Here is a 24,738-nt window from a genome sequence, read left to right on the forward strand (position 1 = left end):
CAGCTGTTGCATCACGCCGGTGCAACGCAGCTTGGCAAGGTGCTGCGTGCTGTCTGGAAGCTGGGATGGCTCCAGGTACTGCTCAGCCCCAGCTCCCAGACATCACACAGTGCCCTGTGAACTGCACTGCACCTGTGCCATGGGGCAGCTGCTGTGTGGGTGCCAGGCAGGAGGCAATCCCCACAGCCCACTGATTTTTTTTTTTCCCCAAGTGCTGGGCAGGGGATGGGGCCGGGCAGGGCAGCCATGGGGGCTTCTTCTGCAGCTCCCCCTGCTCGGGGAGAGGCAGGCACAGCTGAAGGAGCCACCTGCAGCTGCCTGGCTGTGCCTGCCTCTCCCCAGACAATCTGAAATCTCTGAAACAGCGTCCAAACTCCAAAACAAATCTGGCCGAATTGAAATGTAACAGTGATCTGCAACACCGAAACGAATCACTGTCTTCTGAAACAGCCGAATTCAAAATCAAAATGAGAGACAGCCATTTTGCACAGCCCTACTACTCACCAGGTCCAAGACCAATAGTAACAGAATCAGGCCCTTGCCTTTGAAACTGAAAGCCCTAACTAGGATTGTCCTCCCTTATCCCAAACAGCAACAGATATTTCAAGATTTGTTTTTAGAAATCTTTTCGTAGATGGATTTAAAAATACTGAAATGCCAGAAGGATATGTAAAATATTCATTTAAAACAGGGTTTCTAAAGATGCAATTTCAGCCTGTTCCCCTGCTTGCTGCCACATATTTCCACCACCACCAAAGCCCAAAAGAAAGCACCAAGTTTTATAAATATTTGGCAAGCACTTGCTCATTGGAACCAAGAGAAGATGTCACCCACCAGAGGTGGTTCAGGGTTATGTTGCCTAGCATATCTCAGATCAGGAGTACTTGATGACAGGAATGTCTTGTCCGCAGGCATATCGATAAAACTTTTGCCATTATGTACTTGAGGAAAAAGCTTGGGAGAACCACCAGAAATGTTGGAGAATGATCCCAGGGTTCTCTCTGAAAATGTGCTACTGCTACTGAAAGCTTTGGGAGACTGTCTTAAACTGGAATTAAGGGGAGATATGAGAGAGTCAAAAGAAGGTGAACGAGAGCCAGAAGTTAAAGGAGCTGATATGGGTACATTCAAATGAGAACTTTGTGGGGAAAAGCCCAGAGATGAGAGGGGAAGTTGTTCCAGGCTCCGTCCTATTCTCTTTTGCATTTGTGCATGCAAGTGGTCTGTAGGCGTCAGGAGCCATGCCGGTGAACCCTCCCTGGAAGAAGCGTGATTCTGATGGAATACTTGATACTTCATTTTTCTCAACAGGTGCTCTGGGTTGGACTGGCTTAAGTCTAGGTTATCATGCACCTGTGGGCTGCCTTTTCTTGAGGGAACCAATGCATTTTTAGGCACATGTGAGTGTTTAAGTTTCAATCTCCTGGCCTCGTTACATTCCTTAAAGTCCTTTTTTACGCCTTGTTGAGGCAAACATGAATGCATTGCTTTTAAAATATTGGGAGAAGAAACACACTTCGCCTCTAGTTCTGATGTCCTGACTGGGCTGCATCCTTGAGAGCGGGACCCTTTGAAGGAGAGAACAGAGCCCTTCTTTCTGGATTGTTTTCGAAGCCCAAGCCTATCTCGACGATATGCTGGAACAGCTTCTCTGCCCCTCTGCGTGTATTGCTGGACCTGAGGTGTTGGTTTAGAAATGGTAATAACTGGCAATACTGGTGTTTGCTTAGCAGTAGCTAACTGCCTCAGTTTCTGAGGATATGATGCTTGCAGGTATTGTGGATTTGGTGTAGCTGAGGGCTGTGACTTGGAAAGATCAAAAGGCTGCTTAACGTTGAACTGTGAAGCTGCATCTCTGCCAGGACTGAAGGATGCCAACTGTCTGGCAACAGAAGAATGATTCTGCTTAGCTGGAAGAACAGGCGGGTTATTAAGAAATCGTTGTTGTACCTGGGAGTAGAATTACAAAATTAAACCATTAAAACAAAGCATTCTAGGACAAACAAACAGCAATAATGCACAGTGCTCCTGCTAGCATGTGACGAGAACGCAAGCATAGGGAAAAAGAGGAGAGGACTGGATTCGATCCCAAGCATTCCACTGTCTCTGCGTGTGTTATCTCCTTCAAGGCTGTTCAGTTAGGTGGTGCTTAAGCATGCAGATTTTACAAATTCTAAAACAACCAGGAATTGATGCTATTCTCTATTTTTCTGTGAAAAAAAGACTGTCATCAGAGTTTATGTTCCTGAAAGCAGAGAACAAGTGTCGCTCTACAAGACAAACTGCAATACATAATCTCTGGAACAAGAGAAAAAACCCTTCCACTTGCAGCAATCACTGTACACACCTTGTAGCTCCATGGTCAGCACATAACTGAGGTCTGACCAGGGCAAAGGAATCCTTTTCAGAGCGACTGACTTGTACTTTGTCAATTTTCATCCAAAAACTGGCACCCTAGTAATAATTATACCACAGAACAGAGCCTCCTGACTCTATTCTTGGCCTGGCAGCAGGACGTGTCGACCATTACTGAAGCACAAAGATAACTACAGTTGACATTCCTGAATCCTGTTGAGTTTCTATATGGAAACCTCTCTCCATACCCAGACCTCCTGTCAGTGTAATTAACTGCAAGCATCTCCAAACCAGGCCAGTAGAGTGACACAGGGGAAGACAATCTGGCATCTGACCCAGGAAATGCCGTGAAAAAAATTTCAGACAGAACTGTGATCAGCCCCTGTTCTTCATGTATAAGGAGCTAACTTGATAATACAAATGAGTAAAGATCTAGTGCCAACAAGTGCATCACACTTTCCTACCTCCTTGGCCCAAGCTGGCTTCTCACTGGCATTTATCCCCTCCTTGTAATGGTACAGTGGCTTCTTCTCTCCTGGTCTCTGTTCTTGTCGCTGTTGTTGCTGCTGCTGTTGCTGCTGCTGTTGCTGTAGGGACACCAGGTAGTCTCGCTCTTGCTGAAGTTGCCGCTGCAGCCGCTCTGCTTGCCGCTGTTCCTCTAACTGTTTGCGCTTATACTCCTACCCAGAACAACAATACAACAGTGTGGGTCCACAAAGACATATGGCTGAAGCCAAACCCTAGCATGTGACTTTTAATTTTGTCTATAATCTACACTGGTAATTAGGGTTGACCTTAAGGTCATCCTCAAGCTCACATCCACCAACTTCGGCTAGTTCTGGGTGACCTTCCAGTCAACCCTAAATATCAGAGTAGGCACATATTAAGTTAGTCTCTCTGCATCTGCTTCCGATATTGAAATTGGTTACAGCAACATGTAGCTTATTAAAAGTCACTGCAAAGAGTAGTTACTTGGGACAAGATTGTAAACTGCTTGCCTGTACTGGTGAGCAGCTGTTCACACAAGCAGCCCAGCCAGAGTTAATCATGACCTATATACATGGCACAACATTGTGGGACACAGCAGGCTCTAACCAAAGAGGGTAAATTAACCTGGGCAGAGCATTTTGCTAAAATGGCTATGTTGCTTTGGGTACCTGTGGCACCTTGTTTAGAACTAGCACCTAGGTTTCAAAACAGCAGTACACTGTATTGGGCAGATGCATGCTCAGGGCAAGCAGTTGTTACACACAGGGAATGAAAGGTTCAGGCTTCTAAAGAAGTTTGAGAATTTAAATCCAAATTCAGACCTCCCCCCCGCAACCCCATCGGGTTTAAACCTGGCTGAAGGACAAAAAAATAGGTGCCAGGTCCTTTAACTTTAATCACTCATTTTTAAAGCCACATTTCAAATGGGGGTTTTGCCTTGAGATCTCCTCAGCAGCCTTTACGCTTCCCCCCACCCCAAAAGAGAGAGAGAAGCAGGTTAATGCTTGTATAGAGTTGACCAAACAAAGCTACTCAATGTATGAACCTTACTGAGCTTAAAGGTACAACAATTTCCCCCCCAGATTTTTCAGTATGTGTATGTATTTGAGGGGGAAGGGGGGCAACGGGCCAGTCCAGACAGGTGTCGTGTATCTTCAGTTGATACAAAGCCAATTGGACTTGATGGCACATAGAGCCTCATAAAATCAGTTTACTGTGGCAACACTGGCACAGCTGAGACAATTAAATTCTCTCTTTGAATCCCTCAGGCTTTTAAAGGTTTAATTAATAAATCACTAATACTTAACAAGCGTCTTTAAAAAGGAGGGATTTATAGGAGTTCTTTTTGCCTAAATAAAACCAGTGGAAAGAGAGACAAATAAGAGGCTTTGTAGACTGGAAAAGAAAACAAAACAATTGTTATACACAGAATTCTTACTGGGGGGGGAGGACAATTGAGGAAATAGTGAATTTCAAAAGTAATGTCTGAAGGGTAAAATAGCATGTAGAGGGCACATAAAATATTCCAGTCAGGAATGAAAAACTGGAAGTCTGCAAATAAAATATTGCCATCAAATTCAACACTGCTAAGCAAGTTTGTTAAGTGCAGTTTTACTGTATTCTGGCACGCTGGAAACAATTTGAAAAAATTAACTGGCAAGAAACACAGAGGAACTGAAAAAGGGTCTCCTCTTATAATCAAGACAAATGCATGCCGCCATTACAGAACCAGATGGAAGGGAGAAGGCATGCACAGTGAATGCTATTGAACGAGAGGTCACAAAACTGATAAAAAACAAAACAGATTTTGGAACATGGCTCCGCTTGCATCATGAAAGAAAATGCTCAGCACATTTTTCTTTGCACACCAAAGTGATGGAGAACTGGATGGTTATGAGGTTTATGGGATGAAAGAAATTAAATCCATGTAGCAGTTACCCATGCAGTCAGGCTCTACAGCTCCACATTATCTTGCCCACTCAGAGGATGCAGGCACACACAAGCAAACATGTGCAAGCACACTACAGACAGAAAGTGAGTATGTAGGGATGCAGGTCTCCCCATTACCAGAAGTAGAGCTTGCTCCTGCAATAACTGCTGCTGCAGGATCTCTAACTGTCTCTGCTCCTCCTCTAACTGTCGTCTGATGTATTCCTTGGAGGCATGGGAAGCAGGGATCAAAGGGGAAAAGAGAAGAGAAGAAGAAACAGTAATTCTGAAGAGGAAGGAGCTGCTAGATGAAGGGCAGAAATTTCATGCCTAGCTCAACCACAGAGTTTTGGCTGAACAGAATCATACGCAGTTCATTTAAGCTGTAAGCCCTGAGCATTTCACCTGCCTCCTGGTGAATGAAGTTACACAAAGCTTTCCTGTACTTAGACAATTGTTTTTTGGTGGTTTTTGGCTTTTGTTGTTGTTTTTTTAAAGAACAGGAACAGCTATAATTGAAGGGAAGCATTTTGTTTCGACTTACTCCAGCATACATGCAGATCAACTTCATTATAACCTATGGAGATAGTCTGGATTTCCAGCGGGGAAAGTGGGTACTGAATTTGGCCCTTAGAGACTTCAATGATAACTGCTCAATGTGAGCAGAGGAAGAGACATGCTAGTAGTCAGAGCAGAAAAACAAGTAGGAAATTTTTCAGTGCTAATGTTGTCATTCACAGTTTGCCTGGACACATGGCATTTACCCCTGTGCTATTTAGATCAGTGTAGTAACTAGGACCCACAATGAACAAACATGCAAGCAACTCAAGTACCTAAATGCAGTCGGCTGCTATTGCTTGCCTTGCTTTGCAGAGGAACAGGTAAGGCCTGCTTGCCCTCAATAAACAGTCATCATGGGGTAAACTGCAGACACACAACACTTACAAAGGCCTATCTTCCAAGTGTAATTTTATCCTGACTTTTCCTGAGGATATTCTTAGATTCAAGTAAGTTGGTCAGTGTAGGACTGTGCCATGTGTCTGCTCCTTGTTCATAACACTATAAGGGTCGACTATGCCACCACAAAGGTATCACGCATCCAAGAGCAATGACTCTGTGGGCCTTGAACAAGTAATTTAGGGTGCATATATACCCAGTTCCCAGTGACTAACCATCTATCTTTGGGCCTCTGAAAAACTGCTTATTTAAGTTCTCTGCATCTCCCTTACTTATAGAATGGGAATAATACATTTGTACCTTGCAGAGCGGCTGTAAGCCTCAATTAGCTTGGAGATGATACCCATAAGCTCCTGCTCGTGAAACTGTCACTGAAGTCAATTCGAAGCTCCAGTGAAATCAGTGGGAATTTCACACACAGGGCTCCCACGGGATCTTAAGGCCTGTACAATTGTTTGAGGATACAATGCACTCCTATAATTTCCATATGATGATTGCTTGAATAGCATGAAGTTTATGGCTATTCTTAATTATATGAATTGTTGCTATGGAACAGCCTTTGGGCTTGGATTGAGTCTCTTTTTTGTGAATGGTTGGGGAGGGAGGGGAGAGGAAGTGGGAGCAAGCACCATACATATCCTATTCTAAAGCTGGTGCTGTTAAATCAGCATCATATATTCTCCAACTCTCTTGACATCACTGTCCCAAGGGGCCAAGAGCTTCCAGTGCTATAAAGAGGAACTACAAGGAGAGGAGAGATTGGTACTGTGGAAGCCTGGGCATGGTAAATGGAGACATTAAACACTTTACATAGGGAGCCCTGGGGTAGGAAACTGTGGGTCAAGAGGCTTCATAATTAACAGCTAACAAATAGATCAACATAGAACAGAATTAATATTGTGAGAAGCAACAAACCAAGATAAGCAATTAAGCAATATGCTCCCTAGTGGTGAAGGTGGTGAAGAATGTGAGTAAAGAGCAGCTTTGAATTTAATTTAATGAACTGACACCTGCTCACAAAGTACTAACACATTATCAGAAATCCTCAGTAGATGCAGTTCAAACCTCCCAGTTCAGCATTTGAGGTCAAGGACCAACAGGTACAGTTCCCATAGTGGGTTACCTGCTCATGCTCCGCACGTCGCCTCTCTTCCTCCCGGCGCATCTGCTCCTCATAATGTCGCCTCTGCTCCCTTTCCTGCTGCTTCCTCATCTCCTTCTCTCTTCTCTGTTGCTGTTGGGGCAACACACGAAGATAATCTATTATGATATTATCATGCAGAAATTCAAAGGAGGCAGGGGGGTACTTAAGTGACTTGCGAGTTGCTAATAGAAACATTTCTTTCCAGGCTCGTCAGAAGGCTTTTTACATGATACCGGTACAAACAAGTCAGATAACAAAGACTCCAAAATGGGGCCATTGCTGTACCAGTCCCAGTCCAGAAACCAAGGTGCACTGTTATCCCTTCAGGTGAACATAAAACTTCCACTGAATTCAACTGAACTTAAACATTTAGTACAGGAGGAGGGAGAGGAGGAAGGGTTCAGGACGTAGACACATGGGTGATATTGATGGCAGTCCTGATCATGATTCCCCAGACTAAAGCAGAACCACAAGGACAGAACAGAGGAAGTGAAAGGTATAATGTACCTGACCACTGTATTTTTGCTGTCAAACCTAAGTGCAATCACCCTGGTGATTCACAGACACCCCATACCATATGGCTGCTTGAACATTGCTCCTATTGCAAGACAGGCCACAGAAATACTGAAGCAAAGCAAAACTGATGAACTGCATGGAAAAAGGTCAGTACTTCGAAAGGACATCAGCTTGTTGTTGCATCACAGAGGAGCACATATCTGAGCTCTGAGACCTATCTGGAAGGTCTGCGGGATGTCTCTGGATGAACCTCCTGACTATGCGTTGCAGGTAATAGCAGCAGAGAGGCTGCTGTAACCTGGACTCATGCTGATCACCATGAGCTAGATAAAGGGCAACCAGTGCTGACACATTTCCATCCTCAGTAATGTACAGAATGCTGCTGCTTCCTCAGTGCCATGGAAATACTTCCATTCTGTCTCAAACAGAATAAATACCTATGCCACGTCTATGTAAAAATGAGCGGAAAAAATGAGCGAGCGGAGACCTGACTCTGAGCTGCAAGACAAGTCTTACTGGTGTACTGTACAGTTAACCGGTCTGTTCCCTGAGGAGGAAATGCTGGCCTGTTATTTTCGCTTGATCCAATATGTAGGAAAGCCTGAGCAAAATTCCAGATCATACTTGAAAAAACTGTTTTTGGCAAGTTATCTTATTTACTAAGAAAAATAAGACTTTCAGTCAAGTCATTTGAAGATCAAACTGCTTTTTATGAGAAGGATTTGTACATTTGCAACCTCTTTCCAGAAATCAATACCTTTTTATAATTACATGCCACTCAGGCCCTACATGCAATGCATATCTAATATTGATCTCAGCTAAGGCTGACATGAGCTCACGATACACCCCAAGTGCTCCTAGATAGAAGCTAAAAAGTGTAAAAAAATAATTAGTTAGTAATGGGCTCAGCTGCTTCATCCACCTCCAGATGCAAAGATAATGGGTTGGCTTTCAACTTCTGATGTGCCATTCAATGTCTCCCAAATCTTCCCAGCTTATACCACCAGTTACTAAGTTATTTAGTGTCTTCTTACCAGAGTTTGCAGAGATATTTGGATGGAAGACTCTCTACTGCTACCTTAGACAGAGAAAGGGTAGAGGGACAAGCAGAAATGACAAGTCTCCGGGAAAGCTAATTTATCTCTAATCAGGGACACCAAGCAAGAGTGGCCTAGTGGACCCAGCATTGCAAAGGACTTAGGAGACCCAAGTTCTGTTCTCAGTTTTGCTGCTGGAGGACTTGGGTGGCTTCCTCTCCCTGTGCTTCTGTTTCCTCATTTGTAAAACAGGAATAAAGTTACTTCTCCGGTAAAGCACTTTGAGATCTACTGCTGAAGAACTCCTAGAAATAGACTGTATCAACACTATGGAGCAGAAGAAGATTCTGAAGTCTTCTGACCTTGTCTCTCTTTTGGTCTTCTCCCTTACACACTCATTTTAATAAGGATCGATTGCTGGTAGGCACCTTTGAGTCATGGGCATTTACTGTATTGGTTCAAAATAGTAGTACTGAGGCAACAAATACCCATGTGTTTGTGGGGACACCTGCAATGAAATCTCACAGGGCAAAGGAGGAACTTTCAGCTCCTCCTTCATAATAACGGCTGTAGCAAGAGTGTTACACCTCACACAAATAAATTAATTCCTTCTGTTATTCAGGGCACCTCTCTCAAACTCTGTTGAGACAGGTTACTCTCAGGTCCTTGGGGAATAGCTGTTACTCTTGTATAACACTTTCCTCAGACCAAGGCCACCCCCATGAGAATTGGTCAATACAACAGAGACTAGATAATTTGCAAACTCAGGTTTCTCAGCCCTTGCAAAGAGGAGGGTTTGTGGGGATATATCCAGCTGCATCAAACAGCTGTGCAGGATGGCTGAGGTGCTTAAACTGACCAGAAAAGTGGTTCTCTTAAAAGTAAAAATTGCATTTGAATAACTGTGTAGCTCGTTATTAACTTGGCAACCTGCAACAAATTAGGCAGGTTTTTAGGAAAGATTGAGTACAAATGGCCTGGGTTCTAATGTATCAGCTGCAAGAGAAGTCTTTACCAGCCCGAAAACTTCTTGCAGCACCTGATTAAGCCTGAGATAATGGGAGATCCTCACTCCAATATAAAGCAATGGTGAGCTCACTCAGCTTGAGCGATGTGACAAGGGAGTAGGAAGCAGTCATAAATCTAAGAAACTGGGTGAGCCTCAGACTCGAGCAGCCTGATTCTGCTCTCCCTTCTGCTACTTGTACTCTAGTGTAATACTATCAATTTTATTTTCACCTGTAGGAGGGGAAAAAAATAAACTCAGACACATGACATCGAGGCTACTTTGGCAAACAAACAACAGGAAGATGACTGGCACTTGGCTGTTCTGCTCAGAACAATGTACAACTAAAAAGCTAGACAACTCTTCTTCTGCTAGGAGCTTCCTAGGGACATGACCTATAAGAAGGCTATGAATCAGGGGCAGATAATAATAGATAAAGCTGTATGTGATCTGCCTGTTTTATTTTCACATTATGTAAAGCAGTCAGTTTCAGAGACAGTACGAAAAATTGATCAACAGAGGGCAGTAGCATGCAAACATAGGAGAACATGGATCTTGCAGGCCTGTCAACTTCAGGTATTCCAGTCACAACAGACACATGGCTGTAATAAGGAGGCAACGAACCCAAGCTTCCACGATTATGTGCATTGTTTTCATTGGGCAGTTTTGCCACTGCAGATACAGAGAGACTGAGTGGACTGCAGGGGCTAGAAATCTACGGTAGGGCTCTGAAATGCACTCTGCTAAATGAACACTATGAGTGACTTCATAATACAGCTGGCTGCCCTTGATACTTGGGACCTGGTTGATCTGTGCGAGGAAATAATGCATTCTGTCACTTGCAGTGTACTTACAATTTTTTTTAATGCATCCTTTATTATAGCATATGGGAGACTCCTGAAGATTTTCACAGGTTTTATTCTAAGTCACTAGTAACCTACCTCTAAAAATCTGATTTCTACAACAATGTAAATTTAGTTGCACTATAGATATATCTTATACTCTTATTTTAGTGCACTTAAGTGTATCGCTTTGCACTGTGGGATCTCTGCTACTAAAATGCACAGACTATTTAATGTAGGTGAATTAATTTGGGTGAAAGTCCTTGTTTGACGGTATTCACTTGATTACTCAAACATACTTCTGATGAAAGTACTCTACCATTGGAAACCACTGTCATTACGTACATTCACAAACAAACCATAGATATATATGGTCTGTTGTGTGCACACACATACATGTGTACACACACGCCCCATCTTTATGAACAGAACATACCCTTTGACTAACTTAACATACATAACCCTAAACTTCCAATTAATTACTGCACACTGACATCTCTTTTTAAATGACTTGTTCCTTCAATAATACATTGCAGAATAAAATACATAATGCCCAATCCTGCAGTCAAATAATGTGACAGCACTGAAATGTGTATGCTTACCTAGCCTGAGAACATCAAGCCACTGCCTGCCTTTCTGCTAACGCAACAGCCATTTATCAGCTCACATAAAGTGATCAGTTAAGTGAATTAAAGGCCATTTCCCCATAGCTGCTATGAATTACCAGAAAACCCAGGTCTCACGAGGGACTGGAATTGTTTCCACTCGCTGCTCCGTTTCTGCAGGCGGCAGACATCTGGACGCATCCCAGCCTGGGTGAAGATTCCAGCACTGCACTGATTGCTCATCTACCCCTGCCTACGCTGCTGCCCGTCTCCCCTGCTCCGGCAGCGCTGAGCTGGTGCTGCAGGAGCTGAGACAGAGAAGCCCCTGTTTCAATCAGGGATTCAGAGCAGCAGAAACATGACAGCAAATGGAGTGAATGATTAGAAAATGCCTTTTCACTTGTCTTTTTTCCTCTGCCCATCTCAGTTTTTTTCCTCTCTGTCTCATGATATTGCTTCCCCAGCTTCTCTAAGCCCTGGCTCTGTTATCCAGACCTATTATTCATAGAAGGCAAGACCACAGTTACTGAGGGTATTTATATAACTTCACAGGTGAGGCTATAGGCAGATCATTGGAAACTGCAACAGGATCTTATTTATGTTGCATTAGGAATGACAGGTTTTCAGTACTGATGAGGGAAGTCATAAGGTGGCAAAGCCATGGATCGGAAAGGCCCCGAGGCCTAGCATGAAAAAGACCACTTCAAAAGACCACCAACTGTTCACTCTGCTCATCTAAACTCGTATGGAAAGAGCAAGAATATCCAAGTTCTGCAAGGTTAGAACTTTTCCACAAACTGCAGGCAAATTCTGAAAGGCAAATGTGCGTGTGTGAAACAGCCTGGGGGGGAGAATGGCACCTGCTCCCAAAGGTGAATCTGAGTGAGAAAACAGGCACGAGGGGAATTCCAAGTTACAAACTGCTCCAGAGGGGCCACGTCTTTGTGGCATCTTTCAAGGCCACTGCTGAGTGAGGTAGCATGCATGAAACATCATCTATTTGCATGGACTGGGAACTACAACACAGATAGGAATTCCCCATTCATACCTGGAGATGTCAGCTATTTATTGCATTATTGCAAACAAGAGTCTTGCATCTACTGAAGCTGAGAGATTACAACGAAGGCCCCTACTTTACAAACTGACCCTTCCCATACCAAAATGCTGCTTCCAATATAAGCTTTTGCGGGCAAAACTGAAATTAAACCCCAATTAAAGGGAGAAAGGAAACTGACCATTATGAAAGAGTGAAAGATCTACTCCACGTTTCTGACTTAATGAAATTAAGAGAGAGAAGGCACCATTTGGGCCTGTAAATTCATGGAAAACTATGATCCTGTTTATACCAAGATTTTTGGTACGCAGGTAGCCAGAGACAGAAAAAAGGCCATGTAGGGGCCCTGCATCAATGCAAGACCCTATACATTAACAAAGCAAGCTGCCATGGTTCCACATTTCTACTGTAAGAGTTTGCATTTGATGCAGTTGCATCTGTGAAAATTCTCCTAACTTCCACAAGCCATGTGTTACTTGCAGTTACAGACAGAAACTATGGGCACCTATATAGCACATCAGCACAGCCTTGCTGCTCATGTAATTACAGCGCCTAGGAACACACTCAATTAATCGAGTTTGCTCAACTGTAGCAATTACCATGCCCCAGCAGACTCCAGCATCTTGTGTATCAGTGTCCCCATGATGAGCTTTAGTTAAAGCTGGGTTACCATATTTCCAGTTCCAAAAAAGAGGACTGGACACCTGTCTGGGGGACACCTCATTCCCAACCTGCAGCCCCCACCCCGTCCTCCCATCTCTGTTGTTACCATTCACTCACTGGAGGGGCCCCCCACACCTCTTGCTTTGCTGCAGCCCTGGCACCCAAACAGCTTCCCCCAAAGCTGGCAGGCACCACCCCCACCACACACCCATCCCCTCCACACACCCTTGACACAGACACATAGCACCCCCCTCCCCAAGTCTCCCGAACAGTCCCCAAGTCCTGGCCCTCCAGCCCCTGCACCCCCCACAAACATACCTGCATCTAGCTGCCAATGCTGCTCCCATAACCCTGCCTGGCTGCATGCCGGCCACATGTGTGTCCACTACCTCTAATCGCTCCCACCCCGCCAGCAGACCGAAGCAAAATCCTGGACATTGGTTCATATTTCAAAAAACACTCAGACAGAGATTGGAGGGTCCAAAAAGAAGACATGGCTGAGAAAACCTGGACATACGGTAACCCTAGTTAAGTGTTCCCACTGCCATTTTTGCATGTGGGAATGCTGGTATGTGAGATGCTCTGGGTGCTTTAATTAGAGCAGCTCTCAGAGTTGGCCTATGACAAGAGCCTTAAATGGTGCAAGTCTGTGAGTGGATGACTGCTGGACTCCATATGCATGATCTTATTAAGTGCTTGTGATGAATTCTCAATTGTGTAGTTAGCATACATTTAAAGGAATCCATAATGGAGCTACAACAATTTACACTTGCTGAAGATCAAGCCCTACAACTGGACTGAACTGAAGTCCACCTGCAAATAATAAGATGCTCACATCCGCCTTGCATATTCACTGTAAAGACTTGACCTTAGTAATTTCTGCCTGGGGGAATGTAGGGGAACAGGGGAAGAGAAAAAAAAAACAACAAGGTCCTGGAACACAGTTATTTTACAGTTATATGTGTCCCCTTCTAGCAGTTGGGGTGCACAAAGGAAAACTACCTCACATTGCTAGAACTTCTATCACCAATACTGGTTAGCTGGTTGTTCCTTTATTTTAAGTGGCAGAGGTTTGTGTTTGTGTATGGAAAATCCAAGGTTCAGTCTCTGCTGCAACAATTAGTTACTTTATATAGACAAAAAACCCCTAAATACTCTTTATTACAGGAATATTTTCTTTGATACGATTATAATTTTTGATGCTCTTTGGTCTGTCACACTTCTCTTAGAAAACAAATCTCAGGCCTGTTTTCAATGCAAAAATTCTATAGCAATTCTTGCACCTGTTTGTTTTATTTTCAGAAGATAGGGCTCTTAGACCAAATTCTGGTCTCAGTTACATGATATCCATCGACTTAAAAGTTTCCCCATGTTCCAGAACAGAATCTGGTTCTGTTTCAAACATTGCTGGGGAGACTGATAAAGCTAAGTGGCACCTATGATCGTTGGCTATATCCCTGTAGGACAGAGTCCCAGGAATGAAGTTACAGCATTTTCTATGTCCCTGGGACTTCATTTGAACTTCAACTGCATCGAATCAAAGGGCTACAGCTTTAAGTGTCACCAAATCCTTTTAAAATTAATAAATTGAGATTTTTTTATTTTTTATTGTTTTTTACACAGTAGAGAAGAGAGGTAAGAAAACCTCAGTTAAGCAGGTTTTAAGCAGTTCTTTCTTAAGACAATAGTGAAATGTGCACTCACCTGCACTACCAAAGCAAAAATTTCAAATATTTTCCAAATGTTTATTTGAATCTTAATTAATTTAAGGAGGAGCCAGGACTCAGTCTTTTACCCTGGTATTCCTGGGCACTTCTCTCCTGCTACGTTTATGGCCCGTCCCAATGAGCACCAGTAGAGGTCATGCAGGGGTACGTTAGGCAGAAGTTTCTTTCTGAGGCGCTGACTACTTTCTTTCCCTCTTCCCTATGGCCTTTTGGTGCCACATCTTCCCATTCCTTGTCACGATGCATGCCACTCTCACTCACATTTTTCTCCCGTGCACATCTCCTTGATCAGAAGTCCAGGCCAATAACCTTGGATGAATGCAGCTTTGACATTATTCCATCCTGAAGAGATCATTCCTACACTAATCAATTCATATTCTGAGCACAACAGTCTCAGAAAGATATAGAAGAGATGAGAGGGAAGTCTGAAATCAGAATTGCCACAGAAATGACCAGGGGCTCCTATACACATGCAAGGAGTCTGCTCCGACGCGCTGGAAATCTACCACGTCAGGGAAACGAACACGTTCCAGCAGACTCTAGTGTCACATGTATCAGCATCCCCCACGCTGAAAAATGGTGATGGGGCACTTTGAACTAAAGCTCATTTGATGAGCTTTAGTTCAAAGCATCCTGCCATCATTTTTCACTGAGGGTACGCTGATGCATATGACGCTTGGGCGCTTTTAATTAGCACGGCTTGCTAATTAAAGTGCCCCCCGCCATATGCCTCCTGGAGCATGTGTGAAAACGCCCTCGGTGCTGCAGAATAAGGCACAAATTTCTAAAGCCAGCTAAAGGTTTTATTTCTACTCATAACAGTGAGACCTGTGCATCTCAGTCTCAAGATATAAATACAGGTATGTTAACTGATGGCTAAAGGGGATATAGTAGCTCCCTCTGGCTATTCAACAAGTATAGGGACCAAGGATGGCAGCAGTTCTCAGACTACGGTCTGGAGACTACTGATTGTCCATAAAGTTCTTGTAGTGGCCTGCTGTCATCTAGCTCTCCTCATTGTTTTAGCAGCTAAACTACACTAAGGCTTGCAGCCATAAAAAACCTCCACACACAACAGAAAAACAAAACAAAAAAGAAAACCAGCGCTTTACCTTTAAACTTAGCACACCCGCGTGCTGAGCCCAGCAGATACCCAGAAAAGGCATTGTATTAGCTCGACCTGGCTTTCCCAATGTCTATATGAACCGGGTGCTTCAGTAGGGCTTTTGGGTGCTTTTATCCAAGAGTTGATTTAGTCAGCTATTAGATAAAAGTGCCAAAAAGCCCACCTGAAGTGTGCAATCTATACAGATGGTATGGAGCTGGGTCAAACGGAAGTGTTGTTTCTTCTAGTACAACAGTGGGGGTTCCCCACATACATCAGCAGCCTAAAAGCCTACTAATGGCACTCAGACCTTTTCTACTGATAACTTTTCTATGCAGGTATTTCTGGTCATTGCCAAAGGAAAGCTGTGAGATTACGGATACAAGGCCAAGTGGTCTTGAGAAGGCTTACTAAGGTGTGGTTGACATTATGAGAAAGTTCAAGAATGGTTGGTTTAGGACCATCCAATGAGGAGAACATACAAGTAATGAGATGAAACCAAAACAAGGAAAAGCCTAGTATGGTTCTCAGGAAGAATTTCTTGTTGACGAGTTCTACTAGGAGCAGGGCAGAAGGACGGAAGAGATCCATTTCATTGTTGGAACCCTAATAAGCCTTTCATAATCTCTAATTAATAAAATTCTATCATATAAACATTGCAATTCTGAAATCTGACCAGAGCATTCTTCCCTGGTCCCCTGGTGCTGCTCTGACTTCCAGCCGGCTCATTCTCTTATGCAGTTGACCTGGTGGATGGGGTTTTATTATGCATTTGGACTTTCTCTATTAACATTGTGATACGTCTGGCACTACAAGACAAGATGACTTTGAAGCCACCCAAAAGCCAAAGACAAAGCACATTTATTTGCTCTAGATGTTCCACCGAGTCTTAAAGACCAATTTTATACGAGTAAAAATTTGCAGCAGCAAATCTATCAGTAGCCTGCATGTTCAGTCAATTTCACTTTCCTGCATCATGCAAGAGTCATTTGCATGCACCTGACCCAGTTCTCTCAATCAAATATTGCTCTCAGTTAATCACCATAAATCAAGAATAATGTGACTGGAGGTGGTATTAAGCTGGCATAAGCAAGTGAAGAGTCAGGTCTTAAGTAAGAATGTACTGCTGCAGCTAACATATTTGGATTTAATTCAATGTTTAAGTTAACAAAAGAAATTGCTAACCTGGATAAACCCAATGATCAGCCCAACAGTCTAGTATCCTGTTTCGTACAGAAGTCAGGGTCAGATACTTCAGAAGAAGATACAAACAACCTTGCAGTAGGCAGCTATGGAATAACCTGCTTTTCCTTCTCAGCCTTACTAGTTTGAAGTTGGCCTGTGCCCTGAAGTACAAGGGTTTATTTTCTTCCCCCAAAAATTCACCTTATTTTAAAATCCTTAGTACAATATCTCTAGATTTCTTGCTAGCCATATTAATGGCATCCAGTGAACGGACCACGTATACACTGAACAACCAACCCTTGGCATATAGGCAAATACATCTTCAAAAGTCTGATTCAAACGGTGCCACTTGGAGAACAATGTGCAACCGCAAGCTCCCATACCATGGGACTAAGTACCCTTCTGCACACTTTAGCCACACATGCATTTTTGTGGGTATTTCCATTACACTCACATTTCCAAATATGGCCAATAGGAATGTATAAAGCAGCAGTACCAGCAATTGTAAAAACTTAAAAATGAAAAACAGTTGAAATGATAGATTCTTTTTGTCTGGCTTAAATTGCCAATGGCTAGATGTTTTCACTATCATGCTCTTATTTAGCAAGTTGAGAGAAAACTCCTGAAAAAGAAAGCTGGTACTTAAAATATCAGCCAAAAGCACAACATGCACTATCAGGTATTAGGTTAGCAACTGCTCAAAGCACAGCTTCTTGCTCCTGTCATGCCAGACCATGACCTGCATCAGAAAGCTGAGTGTAAGGTCTCAGACAGGAAAAAAAAGCCCAGCAACACGCTGTTCTTTGTAAAACTCTACAGCAATTTTATTTAAGATCATGGAACAAAACGTGATGTTGACATCTGAATCTGTCTTGGGCTGAGGACAATGTTCAGTTTCGGCTGCATTTTCTTCTCTTCTGCTGTGTGACATGGCAAAAATAGCTTAAAGGCCTCTCTCTTCCCTCCACTCTCCCCCATCCCTTTGGGCACAGAATATATTTCCCTTTTATTTTAAAATCTAACATTTCATAGCAACATGTTATGCAAAAGGGAGGAAATAAGAGCCTGGGGGGACAGTCATGTGGAACAAAGGCATTAGTTTCAAATGCTGGATGCAGTGATAATTACTTTTTAATGATGAGAAAGACTGGAAAGAGAAAAATGGCTGATATCTCTAGAGCCAAGTGCATACTATAGGCTTTATCCTGTAAGGTACTCAGTGCCTTAGCTCCCAGTGAAATCAGCTTCTCACAGAATGGAGCCCCCTGGAACTTTTCCAAGAGCTCTAAACTCGAACCTTGTTTGGGGAAGAGGAGAGGAGAGGGAACGATTTGCTTCAATTTGAAGGGAATATATTAATACACTAGCAAGTATTGTATTCATTACAGGATTTCAGCTAATCTGGTGTCTGCTTTTATTCTTCTGTTGTTCCATTCCTCTAGTGCTTGCAGCAACATCAGTTTACAATGGCAGCACTGGCTTTCCTTATGATAGTCCTTAGATTATCATTTACTGCTGCAGTGGATTTTTTGTTTCTTTTTTTGCCCAATTTATTTCTCTTTTCAAAGCCACTCTTTTGACTGTCAATGGTACAGAGCGAAAAACAACCCTGACCTACAATTTATTGAGTGCAGAACATTCTGCACACTAATGATGTTACAGACCTACATATTTACCAGACTGAAAAATGCTTAGCTTGTGATTTGCCCCTCTGCTGTTTTTAGCCCTGAAGGAAGTTAACAGAACTGCCTTGAAGAAGAACCACTCGCTGCTCTAACATGGCACACAATCAGTTGCTTGAAATTCTTTCATATCTAAGCTTCTAGCCTACGGTATATTGAATAGAAACCTAGAAAGTATACAGAGATTTAGGTTAAATATATCAGATGTGCTGTCTGATTCAAATTAATGCAGTGGATGCCCTGGTCATTCATTTGCTGCAAGTTCCCCCCACCCCACAAGACCTACCAGTGACCTCTGAAAAGCTCACTTGATTGCATTTAATGCATGAACCCTTAAATGAGGCTGCCGGGATGACTTCGGGATGAAATGGATTACAGACTTCTTGGTACAAAGCCAAATCACAAAAGGTAAAAAAACGAACAAAAACCCAGGAAACTAATGGCAAGTAGGTTCAAAACAAAATTAAGTGGTTCATGCATGGTGAGTAGTTGGTCCATGGGGATTTGCAGATACACAGAGCCACAGAGACATATACTGCAGCTGGATTCAGAGTAGGGTGGAGTTCTATGATCAACAGTGGCTGAAGTCAGTACATAAGACAAGGGTAATTAAATCTCATACTGAGGAATGTAAATGGATTATTAGAGAAATCAGGAGATAACTTGCTCCTCCCCCTTCCATGCACCTAACTGCAGTTGGCTAAGACTGAAATTCAAAGAGAGGTGACGAGCACTGTGTGTGTGGCGTGGGGGGGGTGTGGGTTTGAGTTTTCTTGCAGGTTTATACGTATCAAACATAGGCTACTGCAAAGGGAAGGATAACGAGCTTGATGCATCACTGGTATGTCTGGCACGGCAAAATTTAGGTTTCCATCAAAAGTGAGAGATGTGGTGCAACCAATGCCTCTGCAGTAAGGCATTTTTGTTGTTGTTATTTCTTTCCCTTATGGAGTATGTGAATGTGGGCTGGGAAGTAAGGGCATGAGGGGATGCCCTCCTTGGTTTGGAGGCAAGGCAGTGGGGAAGAGGGGGTGCTTTTGAGTATTAGGCTTTTGGAGCATTGCTTTTATCTCATTATTTTAATTTTTTTTTCTGTTTCTGTATATTTTTTATCTTATTGTAAGCTGTACCGAGCCTCTTTTGGGAAAAGTGGCATGTACATCACATAAATAAAACCTAAACCTGATGAAAGCTTCTGTGGACTCTTTTCAGGTCATTGTAACAAAGGGCTCATTATATTATTATTTTTCTATATTATTATTACATTATCTATGGAGAAGATAGAAAGTACTTCAACATCATAGAGGAGGGTGGTTTAAGGACATATATGGAACAGATGAACAGGCTTCTCGTTCAGTATAACAAAGCATTTGGGTTTATGCATGAGGTTAGAAAATAGTCTTTAAAAAAGCAGATGGAGAACAGTATCTCAGCGATTGCTACACATAAAACCTTACAGCAGCATTAAAAGTCCCCTTGCATGACCCAGATCAATTACCTCCTCCAGCCTTCGTCTTTGCTCCTTCTGCTCCTCAATCCGTTTCTGCCGCTCTGCCAGGAGTTGCCTCTTGTGCTCTTCATTCTCTCGCTGCTGCTGTTCTAGCTGCTGCCGGCGCAAGGCCTCCGAGCGCTCCTTATTTGCTAGTTGAAGCCTCAAGAAATCCCGTCTCAGGGTTGATTCTCCAGGCAGATTGAGGATGGAGCTTCATGGGGAAGAAGCACCAGACAAGTTAGAAAGCCTGTTTTTAAGCCTCTGATGACAGTAAAAGGGAAAATTCTGCCCGTTTCTCTAAGTTTAGCTCCCTTTCCCTTTTGGCTTTTGTACTTCACCAGTGAAAGCATTTGGATAAAACAGGGTGGACAGGAGAGTGCTGGGACAGTAACTGGTAGAGGAAAGGAGAAGATTACAATAAGAGGTGGGGAGGGCAGTTTAAATTTATCCCACATTGCTCTTCAGTCTCACTGTCTTCGCAGTGATCCAAGAGAAAACAAACTTTTTGTGAGGGGCCATCCTTGCATTTGTGGCTTAGTTCACGTAAGAGAATACAAAGGAATCTTGCACTGTTCACAAGCCCAATAATAACTTAATTCTGTAAGGTTCCCAAATCAAAGTCCCTTACGTTAAAGTGGCAAGTACTGTATTTAGTAGTTCACAAAACAGACGTAGTGTGAAACACTGCCAATTATTTAAATACTATCTCAGAGAAATAACGAAATAACCTGCTACTAAATTACAGTGGAATGGAACACTTATTACAATGGAATTACTAATTAAAAAAAAAATCAAAGAAAGTTCTACTGCTATCGTGCTTGAGGAAGCAATCAGAACAGTTTCAGAGTGAAAAACTAAAATATAATTATGAAGCTATACTTGGAAATCAAGAACCACATTTTCAGGAACTGTCCTGAGATGCAACCTACAATTTTTCCACATCTGAGTTCTCACACCCATGGTTCTCTCACATCACAGTTATTGCAAATGTAAGCATTTGAGGGATGGCAAAATTCTTTTGTACATGTGAATTCACTAGCTAAACAACCTGGGGAGTTATTCTGACAACCTGATTTGTTTATGCAAATATTTGTATATATGGTTTTGGACTATTTAAAACAGCATAGATGCAATTTTAGAGGCTCTATTCAAGTAAGTATATGGAAATATCATTTATTTATTGACAATCATTGGTAGTCAGCAGATAAGGTGATAAAAGGTCTTGCATGCTAGCCAGTGAAACTATTGATACAACCATAACAATCTGGCAAAAGCGAAGTATGAGGCATGCCTTGAAGCTGACAAGTCATCCACTTGTCTGTACCATTACATGGAAGCAAAAAATATACAACCTTTGGTCATTCCTCCAGGTTTATATATTTTTAAATAAGAGCATAATAAAATATCAGCCAAATAATAAACACACAGAAGAAACAGATGCCAAGCAGTAAACAATTTAGTATGAGGGACCACCCTTTTCCTGTGGTTTTAATAGGCCATACTGCAAACCACAAAAAAAAAAAAAAAAAAGAGGTATCATTTTTCAGCTTTTTGGCTGAGGTGATTTGCAGCTTCAATTCAATATCCATTCATCATATTGGTGGGACTACGTCTTGCCCTTGCAAAAGCTGCATTCAATGATCAAATTTGTCTTTTCCACCTCTGGCCCATACGATCTATAATCCCAACTAATTTTACACAGTCAGTGGGATACAAGGGCAGAAATGAACATTCGATTTTTACCTGGGCTCGCCAGAGTCATTTTCTTCTTCTTCCTCTTCACTTCCACTGTACTCGTACTCTGTCTCATCTAGGAATATAACTGAATGTCAGTTCCCTTTACTAGAATCATTCATTTTTCATTTTTCTGTGCGTTGAAGACCCAGGGCTCTGGTGCGAGAACAGAAACTTAGGTGGAGACTCAATGTTCTTAAGTTTTCCCCCCGACATGGTCTGACTCTGAATGCAGACTAGACAAGCAAGAGGATGCAGGTCACGAGCACAGTGCACCCTGTTCTGCCCATGCACACAGCGGTCAACAAGTGGTCTCCATCTAGTTCAGGGGTAGATGACGGTTTTTGGCTGGAGTACCGAAAAACACCACAATGCCTACCTTGGAAGGTGCCAGAGTGCCAGCATGGCAGAAAAACAAAGTGAGGGCAAGAGGTACATGGCAGGATGCCCCGCTTGTGCCCCTTGCCCCCCACCCAAAGCCCCTGCCCCACAGCCCGGACTGCTCCCAGCAGGGCTTGCAGCGCCCCGGAGCCGGGGCCGGCTGCAGCTGGGAGGCTCCAAAACAGCTGTGCCAGGCTCCCGCATCAGCTCCGCACCAGCGCGTGCAGGCGTGGCCTGAGGCAGCGCAGCCCCGTCTCTCCCCAACTCTTGGCACGGAGGTGATGAGCCTGGTGCAGCTGTTTTTTAGCCAGCCCGGACTCTGGGCAGCTGCAGCAAGCAGGCTACAAACAGCTGTGCTGGGCTCACCTGTGCCAGGAGTGGGGGAGAGAACTGGGCTGTGCTGCCTCAGGCCCCGCCCCCACCGCCCACTCCAAGGTGTGCCCGCACACGCCAGTGCGGAGCTGATGCCAGAGCCTGGTACAGCTGTTTGGAGCCTCCCGGCTGCAGCCAGCCCCAGCTCTGGGGAGCTGCTGCCAGCCGAGATCCTGGGACACTGCAAGCCCTGCTGGGAGCAGCCCAGGCTCTGTCGCTGGCAGCAGCTTCCCGTGGTCTCATGTGCCACACCTGGCATGTGTGCCAGGGGTTGCTGACTCCTGATCTAGTATCTACTGGGAATTTACTTGAACAATGGGATGAGTTAAGGGTGAAGTTCGGTCATAAATTCTGGGCCCAGCATGCCAGCGTCGATATGCTATGTGGCTCTACACTGATAGAGCAAAGGCACTGATTTCAATATAGAAACTGCCAATCCCCTTTGCTAATCTAAAAATATATCACTAAAAATATCAAATGTATAAAGTACAATCTTTCTAGCACATTTGCATGAACAAGCTAAGTGTACTGCAAGACTTTAGAGAAGTAAGATTTTAAAATTTAGATTTCAGTCCTGTTTTGAAGGCATAAACTTCCTTCTTCCTAGATATATATGCTTCATCCCTCCCAGCTAGGCTGAGGGTTAAGTAATCTGACAGAATGAGTAAAACTGGGCCCCACCAGAGTCAAAAGCAGTCACAGTGACCCACAGCTCAGCACTGCTCAGTATGTCTGTGTACTCCAGATACGCCCCCAAAAGGATCTGTGTGCTAATTAGCCTCTCACTCATGACTGGAACCAGGTGTTCATGTCACGAGTCCGGGGATCCTCAAAAAATTTATATGCAAATTTATGTGCAAGGTAATCTGGTCCAGCTTTATCTCATGGAGATCACGACAACACTAACTATATTTGACAGGCTGAGAGAAGATACTGGGTGAACTGTTTGGGCACCTGTTTGCTACACATTTATGGTTGGTGAAAAACACAAATCATTGGACATGGGAGAGAAAGGCACATCTCAGTTGTGGGAGTGAAGGGGAAGTCAAAATGTATGAAATATTTTGGCTCACCATAACTTGAGTTGGTGCCAAGGGGGACTGCGCGTAATGGGCACTACCATACATCTTATTTAGGTGTGTGGCACTAATCTATCCTTGGGGTAGGTTCCCATTAGCATCCTTGCCCAATATGGCTCATGTGTTATATAGTTGTGCTCAGTGTTGACTACATTTAATCAACTTCATAGATGGCTTCCATTACTGAGCACATGCTGCTTTTGGCAGCAGCTTAATGACAGCCAATGTATTTAATGAGGTTTTGCTGTATGCAAATGTGAGACAAGAGGATTTTCCTCCCATGCTGATTAGAGAAAATGTCATTTTGCATTTGAGTAAATATGGTAAGTCCCCTTTAACATCAAGTCAAGGGTCTGCACTGGAGGGCTGCACCCACTTAATTGAATCAGCTCCCCACTCAGCTGAGTTAAGTTGAACTGGAGCTCAGACTGCAAGCAGACAGGTTCCAAGCAGCACAATCTTAATAGTAACTCAGCAAGGCTCAGTGGGAACAGACTTAGGGCCTTTACTCAGTTAGTAGAGAGGCAACCGATATCTCTGTGCACATTGCAGGGGTTTTCAACCTTTTTGGATCAGTGTACCCCTGGCAGCCGGACATGGAGAAGTGTACCCCCGGCGGCCAGACACCTGGCCTATTGGATCGGTACTGATAAAAGGGGAAATGACATTATTGGCTATCTGCTTTTTTTTGGCCGTTGTAGCTGGTAACGTTTACCAATAATTATGCCTTCTGACCTGGGTTCCCTCTCCTCCAAGGGGCCACAGCCCCTGGATGACTGGGTTCCCTCAGGAAATGGCGGGTTTCCCCTTGCAAGTGGGAAGCATTCTAGCCTGCAAGGGGTCCTGCTTGGGGCTGCTGAGAGAGACGTAGGGAGCACTGTGTGCAGCCGAACGCATGCACGTGGCCAGGAATACATCTGGGCAGCATGGAGAGCAGTTCCCTGCAGGTAAGTCCATGGAGGCAAAGGGACTTGGGGGGGAAGGGGGGGCAAGATAGAGTCCCCTGTGGTGAAGGAGGGAGTGGGGTGGGGCCTGGGAACACTGCCCAGCCAGGGCAGTGCATGGGACCCGGGGCCAAGGTGGGGAGCAGGATGGAGCTATGGGCAGCTCATCCAGAAGGCATGGGGGGCAGCTCCCCACCACTGCACGCACCCCCTTGGGGGAGACATGGAGGGGGCATGCGTCCCTTCAGACCGCTCACTGTCGGTTTGGGGCTCTGCTCTGCCGCCTTTCCCTCAGGAGTCCCACACTGGCCACATGCCCCTGCCTGCCCAGCAGCGAGGGTGGTGAGGTGCGCCCCCCACTACCAGGCAGGCAAGGGGTGCACAGCCAACACAAGGCTCCTGGGGCAAAAATAGCAGGATGGAAAGCCCTGAGCTTACAG

General features: G+C 44.0%; 1 protein-coding gene across 7 annotated transcripts in view; it reads right to left on the reverse strand.

Moving 5' to 3' along the window:
* Nucleotides 1–24,738, reverse strand: part of TNIK (TRAF2 and NCK interacting kinase) — a 318,965-nt gene that overhangs the window by 62,183 nt on the left and 232,044 nt on the right. For 5 of the 7 annotated variants that reach the window (XM_090055648.1, XM_090055647.1, XM_090055643.1 and 2 more), the window contains exons 11-15: nucleotides 21,532–21,598; nucleotides 19,795–19,999; nucleotides 6,854–6,964; nucleotides 4,912–4,998; nucleotides 2,820–3,035 (exon numbers count right to left, since the gene is read on the reverse strand). In XM_090055648.1, coding sequence (XP_089911774.1) covers nucleotides 2,820–3,035; nucleotides 4,912–4,998; nucleotides 6,854–6,964; nucleotides 19,795–19,999; nucleotides 21,532–21,598 — 686 coding nt within the window. Of the gene's footprint in view, nucleotides 1–834; nucleotides 1,951–2,819; nucleotides 3,036–4,911; nucleotides 4,999–6,853; nucleotides 6,965–19,794; nucleotides 20,000–21,531; nucleotides 21,599–24,738 lie in introns of all 7 variants that reach the window. The other 2 variants (XM_090055649.1, XM_090055644.1) reach the window with 2 other exon arrangements.

This window comes from Crocodylus siamensis, chromosome 6, assembly GCF_052110815.1.
Source record: "Crocodylus siamensis isolate JL-2025a chromosome 6, ASM5211081v1, whole genome shotgun sequence".
Classification (NCBI taxonomy): Eukaryota; Metazoa; Chordata; order Crocodylia; family Crocodylidae; genus Crocodylus; species Crocodylus siamensis.